This window comes from Nuphar pumila, chromosome 2 (assembly GCF_984573655.1).
Source record: "Nuphar pumila chromosome 2, dmNupPumi1.hap1.1, whole genome shotgun sequence".
NCBI lineage: Eukaryota > Viridiplantae > Streptophyta > Magnoliopsida > Nymphaeales > Nymphaeaceae > Nuphar > Nuphar pumila.
In genome coordinates this window covers 123832592-123859769 of record NC_143250.1, presented here as the reverse complement: position 1 = coordinate 123859769, position 27178 = coordinate 123832592, and the positions used below count along the sequence as shown (strand labels likewise).

The 27178-nt window shown below is 35.0% G+C and overlaps 1 protein-coding gene across 2 annotated transcripts in view; it reads left to right on the top strand.

Annotated features, from left to right (window-relative positions):
- Positions 1-6257: 6257 nt before the first annotated feature.
- LOC149846991 (uncharacterized) overlaps positions 6258-27178 on the top strand; it is a 161913-nt gene continuing 140992 nt past the window's right edge. For both annotated transcript variants that reach the window (XM_089996729.1, XM_089996728.1), the window contains exons 1-7: positions 6258-6422; positions 6743-7460; positions 7579-7703; positions 7790-7884; positions 8176-8409; positions 13007-13097; positions 13750-13801. In XM_089996729.1, coding sequence (XP_089852855.1) covers positions 6793-7460; positions 7579-7703; positions 7790-7884; positions 8176-8409; positions 13007-13097; positions 13750-13801 — 1265 coding nt within the window. In that variant the 5' untranslated portion in view covers positions 6258-6422; positions 6743-6792. The remainder of the gene's footprint in view (positions 6423-6742; positions 7461-7578; positions 7704-7789; positions 7885-8175; positions 8410-13006; positions 13098-13749; positions 13802-27178) is intronic.

Sequence of the window (27178 nt, the reverse complement as noted above, 5' to 3'; positions counted from 1 at the left end):
TTGTTTTAAATCCTATAAAGGCCCAAATTTTTATTTTAATCTTTGTTAGAATTCAAAAGAAGATTAGACCATAATATATTTGTGATCATAGTCATGAATATATTAAAATTATTTTTTTGTTTTTTATTCTATTAAAGAATAAAATTTGCTTTTAATTCCAATTTCAAATAAATTCTTATAATGCATTCAACAATTGCATCATTATTTTCCATCTTTTCAAATGAATTCAAGTTATTTCCAAATTTCTAAGTGGTTTTTAAAATAAGTTTTCAAAACCAATTTTCACTTCTAAATTCAAAGCCAATTTTTAATTTCCAATTATAAATTCACATTTATGTTTTTATTTTATTTTTCAATTTCATTCAATTTTAAACCCCCTTTTCAAATATCTATTTTTTCAATTTCCAAATATTTGACTTTATTTCTAAATTTCTCATTTTTCAAATTTCATATTCCAATTTTGAACTTCATTTCCAATATTAAATTCAATTCTTTATTTCTTTCAAAATTCTATATTTCGAACTCTATTTTCATATCAAATCCAACTTTAAAATTTGAAATTTAAATTTTGAATTTAAATCTAAAATTCAGTTTCGAAATTCACTTTAAATTTTAAATTCCAAGATCAATATCATTTTCGAATCTCAATTTCGATTTTTGATTCCCCATTTAAATTTCAAAGTTCAATTCCATCTTCAATTCTAAATTTTCTTTTCAAAATTATATATTAATTCCAAATTCTATTTCAAATTCAAGTTTCAGTTTCAAAAATTCATTTCAATTTTCAATTTTCAATTTTCAAATTTTAATTCAAAATTCCATTTAATTCTTTATTTTAGATTCTAAACTTCAATTTTCAAAACAATTTCAAAATTCAAAATAAAAATCGAATTCAATTCAGTATTAAATTCCAATTTCAATTCTAAATTTCAAATTCAATTTTTAAACTTTAATTCTGATTTCCAGTCAATTTCAACTCTGATTTCAAGTTTCAAATTCAATTCTAATTTTTAAAATTCAAGATTTCTTTCCTAAATTCAAATTTTAAACTTCAAATTCTAAGTTTGAAGTTTAAGTTCAATTTCACATTTCAAACCCAATTCTGATTTTCAACTTCAAAATCCTAAAAATTCTAAATACAGTTTCAAAATTCCAAGCCGTATTTCTGAATTCAATTCTCAGCCAAACTCCAGTTTTAATTTTTCCTCTTTCAAATCAATTCATATTTCAAAATTCCAAAACTTAACTTTGAATTCAATTTCAAACTTTCAATTCAAATTCATTTCAAGTTTTGATTTTTCAAATCAAAATCGATTTCTGAAATCATTTATTAAAAAAGATATTTTCAAATCCATTTTAGAATCACTTAGAAAACTCTAAATTTCTGAAGGATTTCCAAAATCATACATATTTTCAAGTTCAAAGTCATAGCACAAGCCTTATTAAATGTGCATTTGGGACTTAGAATAATCACTTAGATAAATTTAGGCAAAGCGAAGGCATAAATTTGATTCTTAGTTCAATTACCTCTGGTAAAGGCGCCAAGAACGGTTGAGCCTCATACCGATGAACGAATCCTGTATCTTCATTTTTTTTGACAAAATTTCAAAATGAAGGCGAGTAATTTAAAAAAATCTTTTTTCAAAATGGTCATGTGAGGCCTTGCAAAGAGTTTCTCTTCTCTCTTCTGATTTTTCCTCTAAAAAAGAAAAGGAAGAAAGGGAAAAAGAAAAAAAAATTGCAACGTTCACAACCCCATCCATATTAGGGCGGTAAACTCGTACCAGGAGAACCCTAACATGCCGGTTTGGATGCATCCTCTACTTAGTGGGTTCAATCCTTAGATCTTAAGGATAACTGCGACCTCAAACTCCTTGAGTGACCGAGGTTCCATTAAACTCTGTCAGGTTTATAATCAAATACATGTCACTCGGGTTGTACCATCACCGTCTGCCACAATGAGCGTTAGTCCTGAAGGGGTTCATCGATTTAACCGTTACTTGTCAGATATGTTCTTGCCATTCGGACAAGCCAGTGCATCCCACACTGAGTATATATATACCGACCTCATTCAGTAACCCCTTTTAACATGGCCATCAACCACGCGATTTACGAGACATTTAAGTCTGATTCATATGCTTGCTTAACTGCGCTCTCAGCACTACGACCATCACAAGCACCTCACCTCTTTTGGGTGAATAATGTACTCTGACACAACGACCCTTACAATTCTAGTTGTATAACAGTATCCATAAGCATGCATATGACTCAATCTCAACGGATCGGATGCTTTGCGTGAATTACTGCAACGAGCAGTTGGCCTATTCATGGCACAACAACTACTCTGTCTATGCGGCCCTTACGAGCAGTGGCCTAGTCAATATACAACAACTACTCTGGCTCTGCGGCCCTTATGAGTAAAGTGCCCTTACAGGCGAAACATGGAAACGGGCCATTCTAGCACCGTTCCAATAATATGGCATTATCTTGTCATTCAACTGGTTTCGGCAGCTCTTCTCCCAACCATTTTGACAGTACTTACGCTGCTTCGACAGTAAGAGTGAGTCAAATCTTTTTACATTGTAGAAAGTACTTGACGAAATATGGGCAACACCTCCTCTATATGATGGAGTAACATGCTACATTCTTTCCGAGTTTGGTTGGGCTTCTTCAGAATTTTCTGCAGCACTCTCTCTCTTTATCTGAGGAAGCGTGTGTTTCCTTTAAGCTAAGTGAGCATCTTTTCAGAATTCCAACAGTACTTTCCCTCTTTGATGGAGAAATTGCTACACTTTAACTCGGGAATAGATGCGCACCGTTGTGCGTACTTTGCATCTATCAAGGTACGATAAAACCTTTGGCCATATCCAGGTCGTGCTCAAGTGACTTAGTTCTTACGAGAAACAGTTTTGCGTAAAGGCGAAGCCTTTCCAATAGGGGCTTCAAATTGAATGAAATTGAAAATAAAATAAAAAGATAAATTTGAATTTATAATTAGAAATAAAAAATATCTTTGAATTTAGAAATGAAAATTGCTTTTGAGAACTTATTTCGAAAATCACTTAGAAATTTGAAAATAACTTGAATTAATTTAAAAAATCTGGAAAATAATGATGCAATTCTATCTTAATTGATGAATGCATTAAAATAATTTATTTGAAATTGAAATTAAAAACAAATTTCATTCTTTAATAGAATTAAAAACAAATAATAAATTTTAGTATATTCATGACTATGATCACAAATATCTTTTAGTCTAATCTTCTTTTGAATTCTAACAAATAATAAAATAAAATTTTGGGCCTTTATAGGATTTAAAAAAAATACTTTTCAATATATTCATAACTATGGCCATAAATATATCTCAAATTAATTTATATCTTAAATTCTGATAGAGGAAGAAAAGAAAATTTATTTTAGAGAAGTATGATGATTTTCAAAAAGGGACGTGAAGTGGAGGTTAAATTTTGTCACATGAAAGATAAAAATCCTAAGTATTGTTCTCATTTTGACTATGATCATAAATGTGAATCATTTACTTAGGGTTATTTACCTCTTATTAAAATGGTGTACGTGTTATTCGTGTTTTTTCGTTGTGTATTTGAAATAAAATAAAAAGAAATGGAACAAGGTAATAATGAAATTAAGCTTAACCTTAATGCCCATTCATTCATAAACTAAGCATAAAGTAAAAATTCTCATTGAGTATTTAATAAGAACCCTCAAATTGAATAGAATAACTGAAAAAAAAATTAACAAAGAAAACAAAATACCTACAAAATTGAGCAAACATATTAGTAATAAATGTAGGCTTAGTTGGATTTTCCTTCAATATTGGAAAATTGAAGGAAATTAACCAAAATAGCCATTTCAAGCTCCAAAATAAGAATAATTAAACAAAATAAAATAAATGATGTATCAAAATGCTCATAGCCGTTATGAGGACTCTGGACTTATCTTAAAACCATTTAAGATTAAAGATTTTTGAGAAATCATGGAAGGAAAAATTGAAATTGAAGGCGTTTTGTCAAAAACAAGAATGTGAGTAAAAGTAAATAGACTTATTTATTTTAGATGTTTTAGAGGCCATACGAATTCAAATTGTATAAAAGTGAGAGAAGTTTCCTAACATGATTCTTTAACTTTTCCAAGTTAAAGAATGAGAAAACCAGTTCTGATTTAGAAATGGTGCCTTCGAGAAGTCACCGTTCTGTTTGAAAAAATGAACCTATTACAAAACCTGAAGTTTTGTCAGCAGTTTTGATTTTTAAGAGAATTAAAATAGCGAATTGATATAAAAATTTACAAAAATTGGCAGAAATAAAGTAGACACATAAAGGAAAACAACCTTTTTTATATATATGAAAAATGATCTCCCGTTGGGGAGATATACTCTGAAAAAATGGACTAAAATCTATGTAATGTAAATAATATAGAATGATAGGGATCAGGTTTTTAATCAAAATGGGGCATGAAATAATAATAAAAATTGTTGCAAATTAACAGAAATAAACTAGATTAAATCACAAAGATACCATTATTCACGGATCGAAAATACGATCTTCGGTTAGGGAGATACGACACCGGCAAGTTGGCCCTGATTTGAATAACGATTTGTTGAATAACATCATAAATCACAATAGCAATTTGCTTAAGACAGTGTAAATCACAATAGAGATTTACTAAAGACACTCTAAATCGCAATAACGATTTATCGAAGACACTGTAAATCACAATAGCAATTTACTAAAGACTATTGTAAATCGCACAATGATTTACTAAGAGACTATAAATTGCAATTGTGATTTACTAAAGAAAACTATAAGTCGCAATTGCGATTTATTGAAGAATGTCGCAAATCGAATGACGATTTGTTAAAGAGAACCACAAATCACAATGGTGATTTATCGAAGGACACTATAAATTGAAATAGCGATTTGTTAAAGAAAGTAGCAAGTCAAATAACGATTTGCTAAAAGACACTACAAATCGAACAACGATTTGCTGAAGGATATTGCAAATCGAATGACGATCTGATTTCTACTGTAAATCGATAATCTCTGATCTGATTTCTACTGTAAATCGCTACTCTCTGATCTGATTTCTACTGTAAATCGCTATTCTCTGATTTGATTTCTATTGTAAATTGCTACTCTTTAATATGACTTATATTGTAAATCGCTAATCTCTGATCTGATTTTTATTGTAAATCGCTACTCTCTGGTCTGATTTTTACTGTAAATCGCTACTCCCTGATCTGATTTCTATTGTAAATCACTACTCTCTGATTTGATTTTTACTGTAAATCGCTACTCTTATCTGATTTATACTATGAATCGCTACTATCTGATTTGATTTATACTGTAAATTGCTATTTTCAACAGAGAGAGAATAAAAAAAATACAACCGCTTAGAAATAAATCTTATTGCTCTTTTTAACAGTTACAAGAGAGAAAGAAAAGAAAGAATTTATACAAGGTAAGGGCGACAACCCTGAACTTAAACAAGTTGGGTCTAAACCATAAGAAACCGAGTCTCAAACATAAGCCCCCAAAAAAATTAATCGGGGGGGGGGGGGGTGCTACCCCCCACGCCCCCCCTGGATCCCCGCTTGTGGTCAGCACAGTAGGACCCGCGCCGGGGGAAACCCTCAAACTCCCTTTTTGTAAGGAAAAAAACTATGAATCAAAGTTCTACAACTCATGTGGCAGGAGCGAGAAGACGGCCATGTATTGTAACATAAGCTAAAAACAAAGGCAAAACATGCAAATCTATTTACGGGGAGCGGGAGAACATTTTCATCCAACGCATATCTATCTTACGGGAGGGCATTTTCGTCAAAAGCATATATACCTTTTTTATATGTTATTTTATTATAAAGTCAACATTGGCATATGAACAAACAAATTTGTGTTTTGGGGAGAACACACACCACCCTTCCCACGCACCTGTCGATGCATTTTTTTTTTCATTTTCGTCCCCTCTGCTCCTTTTTTTTTTTTTGTAACGGGGGAGGTAGATCAAAAATTACATACTATTATTGAGGGACGTGCAGAACAGCATCCCCGCGTCCAACGTTTGTCTGATTTTGCTGTTCCTTGCGGGATTTCAGTCCGAATCCAGCTGGGAACCGCGCATCGAACATGCCCTCATCTGCACCCATTGCCCTCAACTGCACCCATTGATCGCTAGATGGACGGTCAGTAGTTTACTACCACGCTGCTGTATGCAAGATCAAAACTGTCACCGCCACGTTCGGGAGAGAGGAGAGACACAGAGAGTTTGTTAAGGGGGCACAGAACCTCTCCTCCACAACCTTGAGAAGTCCGAGCGGACGTCGAGTAGAGTAAAGGGCTGCAAGCAAACGGTTGAGGAGGCTACCGGTGCACAAGCTTCCATCTTAGCTTCAATACCCCAAATAGGTCACCCTTCTATATCCCAACAACCATCTTCCTTTCTTTCATGCTCGTTGTTTCCCTTCTCTTGCTTTTTGATGTTTTACTAATTTTCTTTTCCTTTTTTTCAAACGTAAACTTCTTTCATTCTCCCAGTCTCCTCGTTTCTAAGATTTTGTGTTCTTAGTTTTTGTTTTTCTTCTAACAAATCTATGGAGGGTGCGTTTCTCCCCGAATTTCGACGTTTTTTTCATTGTTTAAATACCGAGATTTATTGATTGTTTTCTTGAATATCAGTTTTTTTTTTCTGATTTTATGGTACGATGAATTGATGGGTATTGGATCAGTTGTGCATTATTAGTCCCCTGTTAGGAGTTTGAAGGCAAAAACGTCGACAATGTACGCTAGGAGATTGAAGTGCCAATGTGGGATTGGCAATTCGTTGCTTCGTCGCATCGATGATACTTCTAGGTTTCATGATTGTGGGTTTAGAAAGTTTGGTCGATACCAAAATCGCGACTTTTCGCATTCTCGATCTACTTCCGGTTTTGGGGACTTGCGAGATTTGGTTATGCTTCGTGGTTACGAGTTTGGGAAATTCTATCAACGAAAATACCGCGAAATTTCGCGATTCGGACTCGGTGGAACTGTTTGTTTGAGAGATTTTGATGGCGGGTTCTCTCGGACACGGACGTTGCAATCAGTTAACGGTAGTAGGTGTGTCGGGGTTAGGCCGTACAGCTCGGAAGGTGATGGAAGGAACGGCAGTGAAGGCAAGCAGGTTCCTGTGAAGAAGGTGGACGACCAGGCGGACGAGAGTAGCTCGGTATGGAAATCGTGTGCCGAGAAGAATAAGACGGATCCGAGCCATTCCGATGAGCACGCCCGCCTGTCTGAGCAGGATCAGCAGGAGTGGCTTAAGAATGAGAGGCTGTCATTCGAGAGCAAGAAGAGAGAGTCTCCGTTTCTGTCGAGGCGGGAGAGGTTTAAGAACGACTTCTTGCGGAGATTGACACCCTGGGAGAAGATCTCAGTTTCATGGGATAACTTCCCGTATTATATTCAGTATGAATTGGTTCCTCTGTACCCTTCCTCTTATTTTTTTTCCTTCTTATTGAAACATAAATAGCACCTCATCTTTGGTGGTCTAATCACTATTTTTTTTTTATGTTTGTTCACACAGCGAACCTACAAAAAACATTTTGATTGAATGCGCTTCAACACATTTGAAACATCAGAAATTTGCTGCCCATTATGGATCTCGGTTGAGCTCCTCAAGTGGTAGAATATTGCTTCAAAGTGCACCAGGTATATGAAACTGTTGATCTTCATCCCCCCTCCTCCCCTCCCTCTCATGCATTTGCTGGCAGCAACTATGTAATTTTTCTTTGCAGGAACTGAACTCTACCGTGAGCGCATAGTGAGAGCACTTGCTCACGGTTTACAGGTCCCGTTGCTAGTTCTGGATAGCAGCATCCTTTCTCCCAAAGTAAGTCATATAACAATCTTTTGGTTCTCTGAAAATCTATGTTGATGTTTTCATGTAATATATATGCTTTCTACTTGCTTTCCTGTCAGTTGCCTAGTTGTTTGTGATAAGGCCTTGTTCTCATGCCACCAAGTTTACATTCCACGGTTTATCATTGAAAACTGTATTTTTCTTTTTTCAATTTCTGGCTTCAGTCTTGTTGATGCGGTTGAATTTTAAAGGTGGTATCTTGGATCTTTGAGTATAAAGTCTACCATGAATAATGAGTGGGCCCCTTTCCTTATTATTCAGGATATTGGCAGAGAATGTGCCTCAGATGTTGATACAGATGATGAAAATGAAGAAACAGGAGAGGAAACTACAGAATCTGAGGATGATGATGAGAATGATGCCACTAATAAAGATGAGTGCGCCAGCAGCAGCGAAGTGAAATCAGAGGGCAGTGATGAAGATGAGATTGCCATTCAGGCATCTGCAGAAGTCCTCAAGAAGCTTATGCCATACAGTATTGAAGAGTTTGAGAAGGTAACTTCCTTGTGTTGTGAAAACGTTTCTAAACAGGAACTCTCTGATTTATTTAATAACTGAAGTGTGGCCTCCTTCTCCATTAATGTTACATTCAGAAGAAGAAAGGAACTGCTGATTTGATCAACTTTTTATATGCCATCTGACTTCTTAGCTAATTGTTTGATGATTTTATTGGAATTTTCAATTTTGGAATAACATCAACAAGGTTGATTCTTATGAAGTTTTTTCATCTTTTATTTAACTAACTGCAAACTTAATATGAACATTAGATTGAATATACAGACAGGTACATAATTGTATAAAGGAATTTTTGGCTTACAAAGTGACATCTAAATTTATATAAACCACCATGAGCTATACATTCACAAAAACAACATTTGAGTAATTCTTTGAAACCCTTTTCCAATACACCTGGTTTGTGGTATGCCACGTTGGGTCTCTTCCTCTCTTCATTAATAAGCAAGTTTATTGGTCTTCTTGCCTCAACAAGCTTGAAAAGGAAGTGAAAAACCTTTTGAAACAGTGTAGTCTAGGCTTCTTGCCTCGAGGTTTTCAGGTTTAGGGCCCTCCAACTTTAAAAATTAAGATCTCCTTATGGCGAAACACTTTGTAGCAGAGGATGAGTGTAAATCTTTCACAAAATCCACGTAAAGGACTCGGTTTTTAGGTATACTTGCATGAAAAGGGAGCCTAAAGACAAATGAGGGCAGATTTATCAAAAAACATCTTCTACGGCTTGTTTGTGGGCAAATCCCCAATTTTCTAAAGTAATTTGATAAAAAAATAGAAGAAAGGTGTTTTTTCTTGTTCATATGTAATAATGGAGTCAAAATAACTCTTTTAAGGCAAATCCCAAAAAAGAAGAAGAAATAGGAAAGCAGTGGCAAGGCAAACCACTTCTCCCATAGCCGATAACTTTAATTCCCTATGTTGGTTGACTCATACGATATGACATGTTCAGTACAGTCTGATAACTTTAAATTCCTTGCAAGAGTTGATTTGTATAATGCATGTATCATACAATATAGTTCAATATAGGCATGTATCATACTATACAATGCAAGTCTTTAATCTTAATCTTCCAGTCCACTGATTCAAAATAGCATATAGTGTCCTTTGATGGACTGACATACCGTATTGTATGATATGATACAAATTGTGCAACATTGATTGTCACGGGCATAGATGATATCCTGAAAGAGTCATAGTGTTTTCTATATCTCATTACAATAATGATTTCTCAAAGGGAAAATGTTGTGATATGGCCGGAGAGGCAGGAGGCATGAGCAACAAGCAAATGGAGTTTGCGATCCAATTTCAGAAAGCTAAGTTGCATACAGATCTTCCCTCGTTCAGCCACCGCCATTGTATGACTAGGCTAGGTGGTCGAGGCTGGGGATTTCTTTTGGCTCTTGGAGTCAAGTTTGAAAGTCTCCACTTGATAGGCCCAATCCTATGATGACGATTATGCTCAATACTATGCACCATTATATGAGTGTCCAGACATATATATATATATTATGTAAATGTATATATTGTACATAAATATGCATATTTTTAAAGTGATTTGACTAAATTGTAGTGAGTGCATGTGTGTGCGTATAAATTTTATAATATATGTATACATAAATTTTTTATGTAAATGTTTTATTATGTCACTTTTCAACAAGCACCCATTATATAACGCACATACATATGGCTGAGTCTAAGTTGACTCATGGCTAGTCATATGAAAACTTGGCTGACTTGGCTTATGACTCAGTCGAGTCTCATGCAAATTTGGGTTATTCACACTGTCAACATAGTGAATGGTCAAGTTGATTGAGTCATATAGTCAACTCGACGAGTTTTCCTACTATGATTTAAAGTTTAAACCATAGTCACAAATATAGGCAAAATTTTGAAAATATAGTGATAATATCACTGTAAATTCATAAAATAATATTAAAGGCAACATATCATGATATTTTGAAAATATTAGAAATATATATCATGATATTATCAGTTGCCTTTTACGTTTTTTACTTCTTTTCTATATCTTAACTACATTTTTCTTCTTTTTTTATATTTTTGGGAAATTTTCAAAACACGCCTAATGTTTTGGCAATAATAAAAAACACACCTATGCTTTGAATATTGTTAAAAATGATCCTAACAATTTCTATGATTAATTTAAAAGGTTCATGGTTTCTTGCCATCAAGATTGCTGTTAAATGGTGCATCTTAATTACCATTTTACCCTCAAACAACAATCTTTCCCATGCATGTGGTTTCATTTATCAGGGCAGAATAACAATGACATTAATGGTGGCAATCCAATCGGCATCTTCACACTTTCATTGTTTTTTTGAAGGGATATTCACCCTTTCACTGGAGCACCCCAATTTTTCCCTGGGAGCTAGTGGAACAATGTAGCTTGCTTGATTCAAATATCATATTTTCACCTATTTCTGCACCGTGGTCAAGAATTTCTATCATGATCACCATCACCCCTTGATATTCAAGTAAGCTTGGGCTCTTGAAGAATTGAGGTCAAGAATTTCTATCTTTAGGGAGAACCTTATTCATAAAAGAGGTTTGAAGATTCATAATGGTAGGTGTGTATGGGAAGACAATTTTGACTACCACATTGAGAGAGAGAGAGAGAGAGAGAGAGAGAGAGAGAGAGAGAGAGAGAGAGAGAGAGAGAGAGAGAGAGAGAGAGAGAGAGAGAGAGAGGTTGGGCGGGAAAGGATGATTGGTGAGCAAAAGAGAGTGGGTATTGGAAGAAAGAAGGAGTGTCTTGATTGGTAATATAAACCTATTTATTCAACTTGGTTTTATCATAACCCAAGTTAAATTGATAGAATCCTAACCTTAGGTGCATTTTTGGCAATATCCAAAACATAGGCATGTTTTTGATTATTGCCAAAACTTTAGGTTTGTTTAAAAAATTTCCCTTTATTTTTTACTCATACCTTTTGTTTTGTGTGTATTTTATTATCTAAACATGTCATTTATTTATTTATTTATGATATTTTTATATATATTTTTAAATTTTAAGCTCTGCGTTTTTCCCGAAATTTATCAACTAAACCTATATTATCGTGAGAAATTGCCTTGCTTAGATATAGCGGAGACCAAACATGATCTTTTGGCAATTCGATTTTTTCTACATCGCTAACTTTTCACAGTTTTTGTTAAGAAGCTCCACTTTTAAAATAAATTTTAGTTTTATTTATTTTTAAACCATGAGATAAGTTTTGCTTGAATGCTGTGAGATATCGTTGAGACTGATATTCGAAGCACAGTGGGACTACAAGTTCAACTGGCCTATTTGTAGCGTAAAAAAAGCAATCTGTCCAGTTAATGGTGTGATGTTTCCTAGTCATCCTTATCAGGATTCTGCATTTTTTTTACCATGTTATGTAACAAGTTTGACAAACAATGAAAACCTTCTATACTAATCATAGTCACCTATATCTTTTAAGGTAATTTCTTGGTGAGGGTTTTTCTCGGATAGATTTTCAGAAGTTGGTAAATCTCGGGAGTTTAGAAAGTTGAAAAAATATAAATAATAACCAAATGATAAGAAAATAAAAAGTTTTGCATTATTTTTCTTAAAAAATTATAAGGAAACAAGTTTTATAAGGTTTAAAATATAAAAGAAACAAAAAAACAGGAAATGTAAATTGAAAGTATAAAAAAATGAAAATTTCCTAAAAATATCATGATATTATTGCTATAATATCACAATATTTTGATTTATGGTGATATTTTGAAAATATCGTGATATATTGCCGATAATAACGACTGACAATAATAGTAGTATTTTCAAAATATTGGTGATATAGGTGACACTGATACTAATAGTAGTATTTCATCTTCCACCTTGTTACCACGCCAAAAGAAAGACATATTTTCACTAATTCTCGGAACTCTTTATTAATTCCAACGCATGTTATGCTTTTAATATAGCTATGAAGTTTTACATTATCCAAGAAATAGTTTGAAATTTAATGAGTTTTTTTGACAATATCATTGCTAAATTTCCTTTTCTTTTTTTTTTTTTGCTATTTCTGGTAAAGCATCACTAGGGATGTAAAAGGGCCGGAATTGGTTTGGACCTAGGCATTACTGAATCAAACTTAATTGGACCTTGCCTAATCTGATTCAGAACCACACGAGAAAAGGTAATACCAATCCGGATCCAGTTAAGTGATCAGATATTTAGATGTGTTTTATATGTACTCAGGTGGGTTTATCAGGATTCTGCACAGCTACAAACCCAATCCAAATCTGATTATTGATTTGATTCTACCTGCTTTACCAAATCAGACCAATTGTATCTGGGTTTGGTCAGATGTCCAACCCATGTCCGTCCCTTTCACATCCCTTAGCATCATAGTATAGTTTGTTAGCCTCCTAAAAGTCTGTTTCTGAAAATGTATTTGGAGGTTCAATTTTCATTGATTTTTACACAGCTGGTGTTATTGCTCATCATAAATTTTTTTTGCTGCTTGAAGAAATTTATAATGTGGGCTTTCCGAGTTTGTATGACATTTGTTCTGCTATTCAGTTAACTGGAATGCCTGCTGTTTTTTGAATGTTACAGAGGGTTTCAGGGGTTGAAGCTGCAAGCACATCCAACTCAGAAAAATCAGATGTTGAATCAACCCAACCATCAAAGAGACCTTTTAAAAAGGGTGTGATTCTTTTGCCTTGAATTTTTGGTTCCAAAGTATAAAACAGTGAACTGTTTTATGAAAGTTTCAGTTATGGACCTTGTTGCAGATATAAATAAATTAATTGTTACCTGAATTCCTTGGGAGATGGAATTGTGACTGAAACATCACTGACATAATCATCTTCTCATTGAAAGATATTGGAAATGCAAGATTGTGCTGACTGTTATGCTCATTTATTTTGTGTGAATGTTGAAGGATCAAGGAAGCAATATGTGCTTTATGTGTGGTTCAAGCAGCGTGACAACTGCTTTTTGGGTTTTTCAAATATAGTATTTTCATAATATGACAATAAGTAAAAATATTAAATTGTTAAAAACAAAGGCAATCACAATAATATTGTAATGATTTGCAATATATCATTGTATACATGACTATATGTGTGATTTTGAAAATCTCGTGATATTATCAGGATTTGCATGGTTTGTTAAAGTTCCTTGAACTTGATTGAAGTATGTTAGTTACAATATTTTCTTTTTCTTTCATTTCATTTCATTTCCTTTTTCTTCAATCTTTTCCAGTTAACGAGAAGGCTTTTTAGGCTCAGGAGCTTTTGTCAAATGGTTCCTCTTCTTCCTTTCTAATATACACCCTTTTGCCATTTTCTGTTCAGGAGATCGTGTTAAGTATGTCGGGGCATCAGTGCACGTTGATGTTGACAACAGGTACTTTTTTTTATTCTAAAATAGTTTTATGGGTTCTATGTTGGCCATATCTATGCATGAAAAACTTGGTGGTTACCCTTTTGCTGTATTCTTGTTTTCAATATGCAAATTGCAAAATCATGATGCTGGGTTTAATCAATCAAGGCCACACAAAAATTAACTGCTCTGCTAAGGTGACAACGTTTTAGTCTCAATCATCACTACTTATGGTTGAAATTTACTGAAAAGAATGAATCTTTGTGTCCTTGCAATGGTTTACCTATCAGATAATTAACTTGTTTTCCTGCACGAAACCAAGAGACAAAACAAACAAATGAGTACATATACCCTGCATTTAAACATCTAATACACAACCAAAGTTTATTGGTCTTCTTGGTTTGACAAACATTAGTAATATTGATATTGTAATTGCTGTTGACAGGCTTATATGGGTTGACTCTTTTTTTTCTTCTTCCAGGTCCTATTTATTGATTGGTTGACAACTTGTATCAGTAGATATCTCGTGCCGGCCTAATTTCCTTATATTCTTGTTAGAATATGTGCTAAGCTAGTGATATATTTGGATGAATTGCTGCCGTCGATTTTTTCTCATTATAGTAGATCAAGGCATGATTCCCATCTTTCAACGCCAATTTGTTTCATCCCTTGGACTGCATGCGACTTATGTTCTATTCTTCATCTTAAAGAAGGAAAGAATCATGAAAATTAGAGTCCTGATCTTGTGTTTTTGAAAATCTGGTTTTCATAGAGAGAGGTCTTTGATTCTTAACGGAGAAGTTTCTTTCTCAGAAATATGAGTCAGTAGAAGAACCAGTATGGAAAATATGAATGATGTTAACTGGTGGTGTCACAAACATAATTTGTAGGCCAATAGAGCCAAGCCCAACTAAAAACGTGAATGCTACGGTTGCATGAAATTACATTTGATCTGTGGCATTGCTAATTGATCCCCAAAGATGTCAGCACTTCATGTTCCTGAACTATTGGGAACCAAACAACTTGAGCAGCATATGAGATGGGGCTCAAATTTGTGGGTTCCAAATCATAACTTATCTAATCTCTGTCAGGTTGTATGCAACCTGAATTCTAAGCATAGTCCTTACTGTTGTGTTGTTATATACAACATATCTAGCATATACATGCTGTGCTTCTTGTCTTTGTTTAGCTTTTTGAATTGTTGTTGGGGGTTAGTGTGGTATGGAGAAGAAAGAAACCATCCCGATTGATTTCTGTGAAGTTGGATGGAATTAATTATTTCTATTAGGCTGAGTTGTGAGGACAGTAGTGAAAGGGTTTGGATATCTAAATGGTACCCTATGTCACATGAGTATGGGTACAGGTGTTGGTATGACACGGTAATTTCAAAAAATGAGGGTACGGGGACACGGCTGTATATATATCTATATATATGTGTGTGTGTGTATTAAAAAAGAGAGTTTGGGTCTGGATCTATAATAAGGTCCATATAAAAAATAATAAAAAAAAGTCTGTAAGGGAGGTGACTGTAATTTTTTGAAAAAAAGGGACAGGGGAAGGTCCATATCAGAAATTAAGGAAAAAGCTTGTAAGGGAATGGGGTGACTGTAATTTTTAAAAATAAGGGGGAGGGGGAATGAAATTCTCTTTTTAATAAAAACATAGGGCACAAAATCCCCCTCTCTCTCTCTTTCTATGTGGCAGATTAGAAGAAGAAGAAGAAGAGGAGGAGGAGGATCTGGTATACTCTCTTTCTCTCTCTTGTCTTCTTCTTCCTTGTCCTCTTCTCCTATGCCTCTTTTGTCTTCTTTTTCCTTCTCCTCTTCCTCTTCTTCCTTCTTCTCCTCCTCTTCCTCTTTCTTCCTTCTTCTCCTCCTCTTCCTCTTTCATCTTCTTCTTCCTTCTCCTCATGTTTCTTTTTTTTCTTTTTATTCTTTCTCATTTCAGGGCCTTGACACAAACAGTTGGATGAACTGCTGCACTCATAGGAGGTGATTATGAAGGATTCAGAGTGATATGAGCCTCATTCGTTGCTTCTATTGTAAAAAGTTTGTTCATGTGAGGAAGTCATGCCTTGTGTTGGAGAAACAGAAGTATGGGGCTTTCATAGATTCTTATATTGGAGAGATTGGAATGCCCAAGGATATTTTGTCACTCGTGATCAGTGTGCATTGTATTTCTTCTGTAGGAAGTTCTTTCGACCCTATTCCAACTGCTGAGTCTAATATTTTTGAGCAGATTCAACAACTTTTTGCTCAAATTGATGTTTCAACTTGTTCTTCTTCTTCATTTATCTCTTTTGATACAACTTTTATTGTGCTTCAAATATTTTCTTAGGGTGGTTAATAAACTCAGGTGCATCATGTCATATGATTGCATCAAAACTTATTCCAGCTGTCATCTTTGTAGTGACTTTCTTCACACTGTATAGGGGTCCTTACTCCTTCCTGCGAGTTTCAAAGGTTGGATGTCACTCCCACATCTTTTTTTGGGAACAACATGAATATCTCTCAAGTTGTTCATGTCCCTTCTTTAGCTATTAACTTTATTTCTGTTGGCTAAATTACTATACATAATTGTAATTTGATCTTTTATCCTTTGGATTGTTTTGTACATGATCATCTTTTAGGAAGGAGGATAGGATTGGTCATTGAAGAGGAGACTTGTATTACTTAGATTCATTAGATATGAGTACTTAGAAGAAGTTTGAAGGTGGTTTAAGAGCAACAATTTTTGGATGAGTCTATATTGTGGCATCAACCACTTTATCATATTTCTAGTTCCAGACCATAGTAGCTTGTGTCTTTTGATAGTTTAGCTGAGTTTAAAGTTTCTGTGTTACACCATTGAAATAGTATAAGAGTTGCAGACTAGCAAAGAGTCATGCCTTACCTCTTGGATCCAGAGAGAGTCTGATAGAGCCTTTGATCTTGCTCACCAATTTTGTTTAAAGGGGTTCTGCCTATTTTGTCACTTTCATTGATGATTATACAAGATTCATTTGGAACTACTTTATGAAGAACAAAAGTAAGCTGTTTGAGATTGTTAAAGAGTTTTGTGCTATGATTGAGTCTTAATTTTTTGCTAAGGTGAGAACTCTTTGCTTAGATTCAGGGGGAGAATATATTACTTGTGTTTTAGAGTTTCTTGCAATATAAAAGTATTGTTCATAAAAAATTATGTCCATATACACCTGAGCAGAATGAAGATGTAGAGAGGAAGAATAGACATATTTTGAAAATTGCCAAAACTGTCTTATTTTCTTGTGGTGTTTCTAAGATCTTCTAGTTCTAGGTTGATACTGTGTGTATGGTATTTATCAAATCAATCATATACCATCTAGAGTTCTTAAAAGTATCTCTCACTATCAAAAGTTGTATGGTGTCGTGCCCTCTTATAAATTGTTGAAAATATTTGGTTGCACTTGTCTTGTTTTGTTATGTGAGCACTATAGAGGTAAACTTTATTCTCAACCTGTGAAATGTTGTTTGTTGGGTTTTCCTGATGGGCATAAGGGTTGTAAATGTCAAGGTTTTAAAACCCGTGACTCGGGACTTGACTCGTTCTTTATTGACTCGTGACTCGGCGGGTCAACTCGGTGACTCGGATCGGGTTTTGTTAACTTTTGATTTTAAAAGAAAATAATATATAATTTGTCTCAAACCATGTTTTTCAGTAAACAAGAGATGATAAACTCATATACAGGGGCTCATGTTAAGCAAAATATGTCTGTAGTTGGGACTTTTTAAAATGGTCCATGCTTGGTCTGTACTGAAGTTGATGAGACCTGACCAACTCATAAATGTTGTAATGGCCAGTTCACCAGGTTCTACCTTTTGTAGGCCCAATCCACTTCAAAATCAGAGTTTGATCCTGGCTCAGAAAATATTGGACTTGTGCTTTATGAAACATGCCCACATATCAAAAGTAACCATGTACAATATAGAATTACACTTTTAAGCTGCACTAGGATGACTGCCAGAAAAAATTGGCCACAGTATCTGATTATGCAGAATAGACTCACAAGGAAATCATCTAATAAAAGACAATATTGAACAACAGAATGAGGGGCCGAGGCTTATAGTTTTTGAGATGAAACTATGAAGGATATCCAATGTGCTTTGTAAGAGAAATTCAGCCATACTATAGGCTCAAGAATCACAGTCATAACAAGCACATGAAACTTGCTCATGTAGAGCACACTTCCAACTACACATAGCTAAAGACAAGTTCTTTTCAAAGTCATGATCCTATTCAGTCATAAAAAATAAATTAACATTATAGCCATTTCAGTAATTTGAAAAATAGAAAGATATTTGAGAGAAAGTATGGGTTACATACTATGGGTTACAAACGGCAGGGGCCTCGGCCCCTGCCTGGCAAAACAACGACGAATAGGGGGGGGGGGAGCATGGCAGGGACCGTCGCCCCCTGCCAACCTCCCGACAACCTAAAGAAAAGAAGAGGGAAGGTGCGGCAGGGGGGGGGGGGCGTCGGTCCCCTGCCACACTTCAGGTAGGCACAGAGGGAGTGAGAGGGCATGGCAGGGGTCGCCGACTTTCTGCCGTCCTCCCAGCGAGACAACAGAGGGAGAGGAGAGAGAGAGAGGGCGCTGACGATGGTGGCATCGTCGTCGATCAGACCAGAGGGAGGAGGCATCGGGGTTCGCGAGAAGGGGGCGCCGACATGAGGAGAGCGAGGAGGAGAGAAGAGAGGCGCGTCCACCCTCCCCTCCTGCGATGCTCTTAAAGAGCTCGGGGGGGGGGGGCGATCTTCGAGGAAACCCTCAGGGGTTTCCCTTATCCGGTCGAGGGGGTGGAGTGGCACGGGCGGGGTGCGGCGCACAGGGAAGAGGGTTTTTCTTAAAAACCCTTTCTCCTGCGTCGAGTTTTATAACCCTAACGGGCCCGGGTCGGGTCCGGCACCGACCCGGGTTCGAAAACCCCTTTTTTTTAACGTGGGTTTTACATATTTTCAAGAAAGAACAAAACAAAGTTCAATAATAGAACAAAAGGCAACAAATGCTTTGTATACATATATATCAAATAAAGCAAGTTTTTTTTTTCTGAAAAAATAAGATTCAAACATGTTTCCAAAAAAACATCAGTATATATAATTTCACAAGACTAAACAAATAAACCTTATAAGAATAAGTTCAATAGAAACAACATTATAAGCCTTATGTATATATATTTAAAGATTAAAGAAAATTAGTACTTCCTCATGGATAATGCATGAAAAGGATAACACAAGAAATAATTAAAGATATAAGATATATACCGGGTCTAGTTTTCCCTTGAATCCAACCTACACAATGATCATGAATTCTTCACGAAGTACAAACTCAAACCAAAGAATCCCAAGACCCCAAAGAGGCAAAATGCCAAGAAAAAATTCTTGAATCTGATACCATTTAATGAAATAGAGGAAAATATAAAAACAATGCCACTAAGGGCTTCAAAAAATCACGATAACAAAAGTGCATAAGCACAAACTAATGCCACTAAGGGCTTATAAGATCACAGTCAAAATGTTCTCAAGCATAAGTCTACTATAGGACAAAACGATACCAAACAAGGGGCAACAACACAAGCACTAAGTGCATATAAAACATTAAGGAACTAAATAGAAAAACACAAAATATAAAATTATTCATCTTTATTGAGCATAAATGCTTAAGAGAAGCATTGGTTACAAGGGAGGGTCCAACCCTTATTTATGCACAAAGGAAGAGCATGAGGCTCTATTGGGGAGCTCCCATTAGAGTCGTTGGGAGCTCCCTACAGTCATATTTATTCTATGGTTTTTGACCATAGAGCCCATGCTCTTTACAAAAATAATACTAAATAAAAAGATAAAAGAGAAAAAATAAATAAGAGAAAAAGTGTTCCTAATAAACAATACTATTATATGAGTAAAATGATAAAAATACCCCTAGAGGGTATTTACCTATTACATCATTATATGCATGTATATATTATATGTACAATATGAAACAAATATGTATATATGTCAATATATATACATGTACAACTTAACATGAACTTCTTTAAAAATCAAAAGTTTTGAAATTTTGCAAAAACATAAAACCTTTTATGTACCCAATGTTAGAATTGTACTAAAGTTAAATTTAAACCTCTTATCCGTTTCTCAAATTGTGGATCATGGGGTGTAAAATATCTTTTTCATCTAATGATTTTTTGATATAGGATCTTCAGTTTGAGAAGCCGATTGGGTGAGACCATAGAAGAGGAGACCTTTATGTTATGGACAATCTTGAGTTATCACAACATAATTTGTGTAATTTTGTGTGAAAGAAAGATATAGACTATTGGCAGAAGAGACTAGTACATCCTAGTGTGTCAAAATTACGTTTTTTTCATTTCTTGCAAATTATAAAGAAAAAGATTTAGTTTGTCGTAAAATGAAATCTCTACCTTTTGGACCTAGTCTTTTTATATCAAAACAACCATTTGAGTTGCTGCATTCGGATGTATGGGAGCCGACTCCAGTTATATCCAAAGAATGAGTATCATATTATGTTATTTTTGTGGATGACTATAGTAGACACTCTTGGATATATTTTCTTAAACACAAATCCGAAGTATTTGAATGTTTTAAAAAAATTTATTGTTATGTAAAAACTCAATTTAAGGCCAACATTAAAAATCTTTAGATCCGATTCCTGAGGTAAATTTGTATCAAAAGATTTCAAAAACTGCCTTGATTTGCATGAGATTTTTCAACAAAAATCTTGTCCTTATACTCCTCAACAAAATGGACTAGTCAAAAGGAACCCATAGGCATATTGTTGAGACTACTAAAACACTTCTTATATCAAGAAATGTTTCAAAAAATTTTTGGGCCGAAGCCGCACTTACGACAGTTTGTTTGATAAATAAAATGCCTTAAAAAACTATCAAAAGCATTTCTCTCATTGAAAAAATTATTTAAATCATCTTCGGATTAGAATAGGTTAAGAATTTTTGGTTGTAAATGCTTTGTTCTTACAAAAAAATGACAAACCTTCCGCTAAAGCCATTCCTTGTGTTTTCTTGGGATATGCCAAAAACCAAAAAAGGATATAGATGTTATAAAATTTCAAAGGGCAAGTTATATATCACAAGAAATGTCACTTTTCTTGAAAACAAAAAAAAGCATTTGGTAAAAATAATATCCAAGATCATTGTGATTATTCTTTTCTTTTTTATCTTGTCAATGAACATGATGAAAATTGTAAATTGTGATAATGTTCATGATGTGCATGAGAGTGGCAATGAGGACACTCGTGATGCACATGGGAATGAGAATGAAGGTTTAGATAATATAGACCAATCTCATAGTGAAATTCAAACATATACTCAACGTACAGAAGACCATCCTCCATGTGCTTTAAAAAGATATTTTCAAAATCAAGATATAGATACATTTAGTATTAGAAGATCCATGAGAATTTCAAAAGCTCCTAGTAGATTCGTTTTCTATGATTCTTTTGAACCTAAATATAAAACATGTCTAATGACCATACACTCGTATGTGGAACCATCCTCTTATAATGAAGCTAAAAGTCACCGGGAATAGATTAGTGCAATGAATGGTGAATTAGAAGCTTTAGAAAAGGCTGAAATTTGAGAAATTCAAACACTACCTAAAGGAAAAAAAATGATGTAGATGGGGTATATAAAATTAAAACCAAAAGTAATGAAATATTATAGAACTCGTTTTTAAATGCTGTTATATTAACATTGCATTGTTTGTTAAGTCTTTTAATGTAAGAATGATGATATTACTTCTCTACATTGATGATATGATTATCACAGGAGGTGATAAGCAGAGAGTTAGCCATACCAAAGATGTACTCAAAGCCAACTTTTATATGACGGATCTTCGTTTTTTATGATACTTTATTGGAATAGAAGTGGCTTACTCACCTCATGGTTATTTGTTGTTACAAACTAAGTATACAACAACGATCCATAGAACGGTTATGACTTTCTGATGAAAAACGCGTTGATACTTTAGAGGTCATCAATGTAAAGATGATGGAGAACCTCTGAAGGATCCAACTCCATATAGACAAATGATTGAAGCTTTATCTTCTCTCTCTATTACTTGTCTTGATATTTCTCATGCCATTAGCATGCTCCCAATACAATATATATGAGTGTTGTAATGAGGATTATTAGATATATTAGAAACTCTATTAATTATAGGTTATTTCTTTTATCCTCTTCCCCATTAGAAGTTATTGTATATTCTGATTCTGATTGGAGAGGAGATGTAAATGATAGACACTCAACTATCGGTTTTTGTAGGTGATTCTCTAATTTCATGTAAATGCAAGAAGCAATAGAAGATGTCTCTCTTCCACTGAAGCAAAGTACTGTGCCATGAAGGCGACTATTTCTGAATCAGTAAGATTGAGACAATTGTTAAAAGACTTGGGAGTTCACATTACAGAACCCTCGAGATTATGTTGTCACTACAAAAGCGCAATATACATTGCAAGCAATCATACATTCTATAAAAGGACCAAACACATTGAAATAGATTGCCACTACGTTCGTGAGAAATTTTTGAAGAAAACCATCACGTTGCCATATGTACCATCTAAGTATCAATTGATATACTTCTTCACTAAAGTGCTCCCATCGTCTAGATTTCATTTCTTCGGCAAACTCTCGGTGGTTACACTTTGATTTTGAGGGGGGGGGGAATGTTAAGAATGTGTATCTAATATATATATATATATATTCATATGTATATATGTATGTATTAATATATATATATAGTCATCATTTTTGTATATTCAAATGTATGTAAACTGAAATACCCATCAAGGGTATTTCAGTCATTTCACAATGCAATAGTGGTCAGTCCATTAGGGACTGACTTTGTCCTCTTTTGTATTTTTTATTTTTATTTTTGTTTTTATTGAAACATGTTTTTGATGGGACAACTCCAACTAGCTGTTGGAGCTCCTCCCAACGGTCACAAATTTGACTGTTGGGAGCCAGCCCAACAACTAGTTGGGCTGCCCCACTCCTCTCTTGTTGTTATAAATAAGGGTTCTTCCCTTGTATTCTTCAAAGCTTTTCTAAGCATTTCAGCAATATACAAGATTCTATATTTCAAGTTGTGTTCTTTGCCCTTTAGTGGCTTATGGGTGCTTGACCCATAAGTGGTCGATTGTGTTCTCGTATTGTGTTTTTGTTAGCCCATAAGAGGCACTCTATTGTTCTTGTTCTTGTTTTATTAAACCACCATCTTCCTCTTCCCCCCTCTTTCTCACCATCTTGTCCCCTCTACTTTAACAGCTCACACACTCTTCTTCCCAAATCATCTCTCTCTCTCTCTAGTTAGCCCACCAAGATGCCCTTAGCTTACGTATCACCTAGCAGCTAGTTGGCTAGGGTCGTAGGCATGCTACCACACCTAAGGCTTGACAAAACCAACTATTGAGATGCTGTAGATGACTTTAGAGCTGGTCGGATATATTTAGTGTGTAAACCACACTCGGTTGGGTTTGACATAGCAATTAAAATTGATAAAAAGACCCGACGCATGACCAATTGGTTCCCTTTGCGGTATGACCTCAATATTGGTTAGATTGTAACGAGTACCAAGCCAAGAAAGTCAGATCAAAGCCAATTTATATTGGCCCAAATCTAAAACCTCACGCTGTAGGACAAGCTGAATCGAGATAACCAACTTAGATGTGTCCTTGAAATTCTCGTCATATTGAAGCCAGATCCCCATCAAGTGTGGAGCAGATACCATCCCCAAGCTGCATACCATTCCTTTCTTTTACTTTAATACTGTCATCTAGGGTCAACAGTCTCAAATCATGTGAATCATCAAGCTCATGCTTTATATTCTGCTAAAACAAAACTAAAAGTTGCTAAAATATGACGTAACCACTGAAGAGATGCTGCATAGCCTCCTCATCCTTGTAACTAAAGGCACCATCGATTTGCAAGGTGGAACACCACCTGCTTCATGTTTAATGTAAAGGCTCCATCGATTTAAACTTGCCACCAAACAGCTGTGGCCCTTGGAGATGGACCTGGTCTCCAAATCATGTTAGGCAAAAAGCGAACCATCCCACAATTCCAAAGAGAAAGATAACAAGTTTTTGTGGTGAAGAATCCATAAACAATCAATGACCTTTTACAAACATCCTCACCCGCCAAGGGCTTGATTACAGTTCCCCCATGTAATCACTATATAAGTTCCAACAGAAGGATCTTCACAATAACTCCTTTACAAGGCAGACCATTTGTCCCTCTCTGCTTCATGCATGTCTTTTGCAGATCACCTTTCATCCTCTCGAATCAAACTAGTTTTCAACCATTGAAACTTTTTGAAATCTTGCCAATTTGAAGATGACAAGGTAAGAATCTTTGAGGAGTTGAGTCTCAACCAAGGAACATGTCAAAATGAGATATTGTGCCTGACCTGGGTTGCACCTTATATTTGTCAATAAATGATTCAACATTTCTTGATCTCTTGGGCTGTTTAATTCTCCCTTTTTTATTTAACAAGTTACAAAAGTACTTCTAGGGTTAGTGCCATCACAAAATGCAATTTATTCTTATGCCAATGACTAGCCTTGTGTAGAAACCCCAATTTTGACTGTAAGAGTTTTGAAAGTAGGGTTTCTCGATCACTCCCCTTAAGCATGGTGTTCCAAGTCCTGAATGAGACATTTTTCAATCTAGGTGTGACTTTGACCACCAAAACAGTGCTTTCGGTTTTCACCTAAATGAAGAATTAAATTACAAGATGTTAGCTTTCCAATGCAACGAAGACCACATGAACCAAACATTGAGATAAAAGTTATGGCCAAAACAAGTAAGGCATGTCTTAATGACAAAGCAAATTGTTCTCAAGAAACATGCTTTTCATTAAAAGACTTGTTTTGTCATTAATGTTGCTCATTTGTTAATGGTTCTTGATTTGTCATGAAAGATTTTCGCTGTCATTAACAATTCATTGCCTTTTTGAACCACACATGGGTTTGATTCCCATTCAATTTTCATAGCACTTCTTTTTCGAATTCCATTTTGCTTTTAAAGTGATTCCTCACTTTTCGCATCTTATAAATTTTATAATGCCTCATTTCTCGCTTCTTGCTTTGCTTCCTAGTTTGACAACCTTGATCAGAGCAAATATTTAAGCTTACGAGTAAACACAAAGCTTTTAGAATCTGGAAGCCTCAATTTATCTCGTCTTGCCATGATTGCCAAAAACTATTTGCATGAAATCTTTTCACCCTTTCACTCTAAAATAATTGAGGTTAGAATTAAAAAAAAAACAATTTGGCCATATTGATGCAATAGAGGCATGTGATTGACTAATCCTGGGGTAAAGGAACACTAAGTAAGTTGTTACAATTCATCCCCTATAGGTTTTGGAAGGTTGTTTGCACAAATATGAAAAGTGAATGAAAACTAAAATAAAAATGATTATTCTTAATTTCATGATTTTTAGTGTAAGAATTAGATTTTTATCAAAATCTAAAAATGATGATTATCAATTTAGGGAAAGCACATAAGAAGTGAGTGGGAAGCGTGAGAGGAAGCACATAAAAACATGAAGCGCAAGAGTACATTAAAGGAAGTGAGTGGCAAGATTTCCATCAAGTTTCAGATGTGAGGAATATCTCATTTCCGAAGCAAGTTTCTGGGAAGCGCACTTCCCATAAGATGCTTATAGTAACTCTGGTTCTAATAGTTTATGAAAAACTAGATTAACAATAATTTGGATTTGTTAGCAACCACATGACCTCCGTCAACCATATGGCCTCTGTTGCATTGTAATAGGTAGTATTTGTGTTGTGGTTAATTTGAAATTTTGCACTTGGTTGTCTTTCGGAGGCCTTATCTTGAGTTTTGTACATCTTTTTTTGTTTGTGATTTTTTTTTTGCTCAAAGCTCACACATTAAACCTCATCCTTTGTTTTAAGTGCAAGATCTGAAAGCACCTTGAAGGCCTTGAATCTGCAGTGAAATGGAGGAGAAAAGTTCTTCTCTTTTCTAAGTTTCAAGATAGTTTGAATTTCATGGGCCATAAGTCATCATCCCAACATCAGATTTCTGTGAAGTCTATTGCTTTTATAAAGTTGGGGTCCTTTGCTTCATTTGGTCGGTTTGACCTAGAACTCACTGAAAAGACATGTATATGTGTATCTGAGTCCAAATCGGGTCAGGGTCCAGACCTGTGTCCATGTCTTATACAAGCTGACACATTTCATTAATGGTATATCTGTAATTATTCTATGTTGTAAAGGGGTATTTTAGTACTCTAAACTTTGTATTAGAGAAAACATATAATGAGAATAGTGACTGCCAATTCCTGCATTGGGGAATCGTGGGTTTCTCAGCAGCTCCTTCTCTCTCTCTCTGTTCCTTCGTTCTTCTCGCATGGTGAAACTTTGGATTTCATAAAATCTAACATGGTATCAGAGCCACGCTCTAGGTATGTCTAGAGAGATCTTTTAGTCTCCCAAGTCAGAAAATCGATTCTTCCTCTCTGTTCATTTATCTATACATCCAATCGATTCCCAATCTCATTCTGCGTCCTCTTCTTGATCAGATCGGATCGCGTTTTCTGTTGCTTCTTAACCTCATCAACCCCTGCATGATCCGATCTGATCGGAGTCAGATCTGATCCCGTTTTTATTATTTCTTAACCTCGTCGATCCCTTCTTGATATGATCTAATCAGATTCGTATGTGATCGTATCCCCTCAATTTCATTCTTTTCTCTCTTGAGCAGATCTGACTGCGTTATATTCCTTTAATTTCACATTATTCATCGCGATCAACTACCAGATTTGAATCAATACTTATTCAGACCAACTAGTTTGATCAAATCTGGATAATAATCAGATCTGATCAAAACTTGATATCTGGTCTGAATCAATATCAGATTTGGGCCTTTTTCTTTCCTTTCTGTTTCAGATTTGTATTTTCTTTCTTAGCGTTCACTGAATCTGATCAAATCTGGACAATAATCAGAGCTGATCAGAGCCCAACATCCGATCTGAATCAATACTAGATTTGTGATTTCATCCATTGTCCTTCACATAGCCTGATATATTCTCTTCACAAAAGAAATTGAATTTCAGTTTACATTTAGTTCTTTGCATGACTTCTTGCAATATGTAAAAAAAAAAAAAAGGAAAACGTTAAAGTTTGTTCCTGAAAAAAAAGGGAAGGAAAAGGTTGCATGATTTTCTTTGAGATTGAAGGTTGCCTTTTGATATACTGATTTCTTTAGCTATTGCCGGCCTGTGTGCTGGACATATTCTTCTTACTTTGAAACATGGACTCATTTCCTTCTGAGTCTGGTCTTTCTTCAAGCTTTCTTAGTCAACTCGTGTCTGAAAAGTTGAACA